Source organism: Marmota marmota, unplaced genomic scaffold (assembly GCF_001458135.2).
Source record: "Marmota marmota marmota unplaced genomic scaffold, marMar, whole genome shotgun sequence".
NCBI lineage: Eukaryota > Metazoa > Chordata > Mammalia > Rodentia > Sciuridae > Marmota > Marmota marmota.
This window is the reverse complement of record NW_026000057.1, coordinates 12079986-12084712: the sequence shown is the minus strand read 5'-3', so window position 1 is coordinate 12084712 and position 4727 is coordinate 12079986. Positions and strand designations below refer to the sequence as shown.

Here is a 4727-nt window from a genome sequence, read left to right as displayed (position 1 = left end):
CCAAACACTCCTCCCTTAACACCTGGGAGTCTAGTCTATTATAACACCCCAGAGGAGAAAGGGCCTCTTGCCCCAAAATGGGAAGGCCCCTATCCTGTCATTCTCTGTACCCCCACCGCCGCCAAACTCTCCTTACCAGACAACCGTCTCACTCCCTGGATTCACATTTCTAGGTTGAAGCCATATCACCAGGAGGCCCCACCTGCTGACGACAGGACCACCCCAGAGGAACTCCAAGAATCACCTCCTGAACCTCCCCTTTACTCCTGCTCTCCACACCCATCTCACCCCTTTAAGTTGCGGCTCACACGGTGTTCTCCACAGCCCAATTCCTCTTAAAGAAGGCACAATGAGCTCTCCCAACACCCTAGTCTTCTCTCTCTGCTTGTTTTTTGTGCTCTGCTTATTTTCTGTGCTCTGTCGGGACTGGCCTTTACCCTCCTCTCCTACCATGTATTTATTCACTCTTCGGGAACGATACTCAGAACATGGCATGCAGAAGGTCCGCGCAGTGGATGCAACTACTTGCTTCATCCACAACTGCACCTCTATTTCCCTAAAATTGTCACCTTCAAGGACCTTCGTCCCTGGTAGCTGGAACTGGCCTTTCATTTGCTTCCTTTTTGATCAAACCAAAGACTATTGTCATTGGTGGCCTGAGATATATAATGGGTGCCCCTATTGGTCATGCAGGTTCCATGATGAACGTGGTAGCTATTCTTACCACTCACTTGGTTACCCTGAAGGGTGGACTTCTAGTTACCTAAAGTGGCATAAAGGCTCTTCATCCGATAACAATGGATGGTATACTTTAGATATACCTGACCCCAAGGCCAAACGTTGGGACTATGTTGAGTTTGCTGTCTATGCTCGGACAACCTCAGCCAGACCCACAGGGTGGATGACTGTTGGCCGCACCCTGATTACGCCACCTAAAGCAACCATCCAGGTAGTCGAACACATCAAGGAGTCAGAATCAAAACTTCGAGATCTTATCCATAGCCCATCCAAAGAAGATTCAGAGCCTTCAACCCCCTTAGGCCCCCCTCCCACATGGCTCAATTTGCTACACCAAACTCTTCGATTATTAAACTCCACCCCTCTTTCTGTGCCTACTTCTCAGTGCTTTCTCTGTGCTTCACTTAGTCGTCCACTTCTAGCAGCGGTCCCATTAGCGGCAGGAAATATTTCAGCAAAAACCTACAATTTCTCTAAGAAAGGACAACCCCTACATGTGACACGTATCCCACTGTGGGAAAGTTATTCCACCAATACTTCATTTCCTTTCATCTGTTTCCACCTGCCAACAATGAATCCTTTACCCATTTGTTCCTTGAGCTATAGCACCCCATTGAGCCCTGCGTTTATGCAACCTGGACATTTCCTCTGGTGTAACGGGTCTTTAAGTACCTCAACAATCAATGTCTCTGGCACCTGTTTCTTGGTTACTGTAGTTCCTCAGCTGTCTTTGTATACTCCCACCGAATTCCGGCAGCTGGCCCTACCTTCCCGCACCCGTAGGGCAGTCTTTCTGCCGGTTCTGGTAGGCCTCACTTTAACAACCTCAGTGGCAAGTCTCGGACTCTCTGGTGGAGCTATAGGTCATGCTCTGTGGGCATCCAATGACCTGCAACAAAAACTGCAGGAAGCACTCGATACCACTGCTGAGTCTCTGGGCTCCTTGCAGCGGCAGGTTACTTCATTGGCACAAGTGGCTTTACAAAACCGAAGGGCGATTGATCTTCTCACTGCAGAAAAAGGGGGTACATGCCTGTTCCTCAGAGAGGAATGTTGCTACTATGTTAATGAGTCTGGGCTAATAGAAAAAAATGTTGTTAAATTGCAGGAATTATCGACCCAACTGCTCAAACCCACCTCCTCTAATCCCATAACGGGGTTCTTCCAATCCTCTCTTGCCACGTACTTACTACCTATCTTGGGGCCCCTTATTGGGATGCTCCTTTTTTGTGCTCTCTTGCCCTGTATAATGAAGTTCCTTCAAACCCAATTGCAAAAAATTTCTAATCAAACTTTCAACCAGCTTCTGCTTAGGCACTACCAGCCTCTGATGACCGATGAACCCCCAACATCTCCAAGAGAACAGTTCACTCAGTGCTGAAGCTCACTACCAGGCACGATGGAATGCAACGGACATCAGACAGCGGGAGACAACGAGCTCGGAGAACCTCTTAATCTGCCATCCTGGATTCATGAGTCTTTATGTCCTTCTAAGCTTCCTCATGGCCCTTGGCCTCTTCTCTGTCAGTCCCCCAACATGGAACTTCTGCCAAAAATTGACCTTTGCTTTAATTTTTATCTTCATTCTGTTTTTATTCGCTCTGATCTTCTTCAGGTGCTGGTGACGCCATGTCCAGGCAACGCTTCCAGTATTTCCTAGAGTCTCTGTTACAGGACCAGTGGCTGATACCAACAATCTCCTCCATCCAGGACTGGTTCGATGCCATCGACAACTTGTGGCTTCAGGGAACTTTCACAGACTTCACCCCTACGGAAGTAGCTGTCTATAGCCACTGGGTTTTATTTCTGGCTGCCATGATATCCCCAGACCTGCCCCCCGAGCATTCCTCCACTTCCCTTTCTAGGCCCCACAGCGCCCCCACACAGCAGGAAGCAGCCGGATCTGACCAACGACGTCCCACTTCCTAAGAAAACAAAAAGGGAGGAATGTTGGGAAAAGTATAAACGGCAGCCATACCCCAGAGAAAAAAAACTCCAACATGGCGCCTAAGCACCTCTTCTTCCTACCTTCTTCTTTTCTGCAGTGGCGCGAAAAGTTCCCGCCCGTGTGAACTCTCCTGCCGGCGCCAATTTCAAACCTCGCTGGCGGGGAACCTTAGCCCCAATGAGAACTAATTCCTGGGCTCTGGAGCTGATATCTGAAAGAACTTGCCAATAAACGGGTTGCCTGCCATTTATCTAAACCCTACCATCTCCTCCTTAGTTCTATATAAGCACACTGCTTTTTGCGATAAAATTGGAATTCTCCCGGCGAAGTGTCTTTGCGTGGGGAATTCTTTCAGTAGCCATGTGTGATAGTACGAAGTATTGCATTTCTCTCCTTCTTTTTGATTAACCATATTTGTTATGGTTTAGATATTAAAGCTCATGTGTGAGACAATATAAGAAAGTTTATAGATGGACTTAATTGGGTTATGGGAGTCTTAACCTGATCACAGCATTGATCCCCTGACAGAGATGGGGGTGTGTTTGGAAGAGGTGGATCCATGGGGCAAGCTCTTGGCATTTATATTTTGTCCCTGAAGTGAGCTGTCTCTCTGTTTCCTGGTGCCATGTCCTTAGCTGCTTTTCTCTGTCACACACTTCTGTCATGATGTTCTGCCTCACCTCAGGCCCCAAGGAATGGAGCTGGCTGTTCATGGACCAAAACCTCTGAAACCATCATGGACTAAGACCTCTGAAACAATGAGCACCAAATAAACTTTAGCTCCCTAAACTTGTTCTTGTCACATCTTTTATTACAGCAGCAAAAAAAAAAGTGACTAAAACAATATTCTTAAAAATAAACCTTCATTATTTTTAAAAAGAAAACTCAAAATATGTTTGTTTGAAAAACAAAACAACTATGAAAGTTAGATTAAAACCCAGAAATTCAGAAAGAGGTAATTTTTTACTCCCCGCCAAAAAAAATTAATCTTAGGAAAATAAAGAAACCTCCTAGTGCTAATAAAAATATGATTACATAAACAAAATTCTACTTTTAGCAGGAGTGATTCTGGTACAAGTCTTCTACAAAATAATTTGGTAATGTGTATAATAAGACAGAGAAGATAGGAATAAACATTCTTTTTTAAAATTTTTTTTAGTTGTAGATGGACAGAATACCTTTATCTTATTTATTTATTTTTTATGATGTGCTCAGGATCAAACCCAGTGCCTCACATGTGTGAGGCAAGTGCTCTACCACTGAGCTACAGCCCCAGCCCCCAAACTTATTCTTTTATTATGAGCTTGCTCTTGTGATAATGACACTAATCTACTTCTGAGGGCTCTGACTTATGACCTCTTGAAGACTAGACCTCTTAATGCAGTCACAATGGCAATTAAATTCCAGCATGAGGTTTGGAGGGGACATTGAAACTATGGCAGACAGCTGCTCCTCAGATAGGGGATTAAAATTCAAAATATATGAGAAACTCAAAAAACTTAACACCAAAAATGAAAAAAAAACCAAAGCCCAATTAATAAATGGGCAAAAGAATGAGACAATTTCCAAAAGAAGACATACACATAGCCAACAAATATATGAAAAAAAATTTCAACGTCACTAAGCAATAAGGAAAATATAAATCAAAACTACATTGAGATTTCATCTCATACCAGTCAGAATGGCAATCATCAAGAATACAAATAATAAATGTTGGTGAGGATGTAGGGGAAAAGGTACATTCACATATTGTTGTGAGGGTTGCAAATTAGTATAATCACTCTGGAAAGCAGTGTGGTGGTTCCTCAAAAAAAAATCTATGAATGGAACCACCAAATGACCCAACTATTCCACTCTTTGGTATATATCCAACAGACCTAAAATCATCATACTAGAGGGGTCTAGCCACATCAGTGTTTATAGCAGCACGATTCACAATAGCCAAGCTATGGAACCAGCTCAGATAACCTGTCAAGACAAACAGATAAAGAAAATGTGGTATATACACACAATGGAGTTTAACTCAGCCATGAAGAAGAAT

At 44.0% G+C, this 4727-nt stretch overlaps 1 protein-coding gene across 1 annotated transcript; it reads left to right on the top strand.

The window, feature by feature from the left end:
- Window positions 1-451: 451 nt before the first annotated feature.
- On the top strand, window positions 452-2119 carry LOC107141119 (endogenous retrovirus group FC1 Env polyprotein-like). The gene has a single exon (XM_015484361.1). The coding sequence runs from the start codon at window positions 452-454 to the stop codon at window positions 2117-2119; it is 1668 nt and encodes a 555-aa protein (XP_015339847.1).
- Window positions 2120-4727: the final 2608 nt, after the last annotated feature.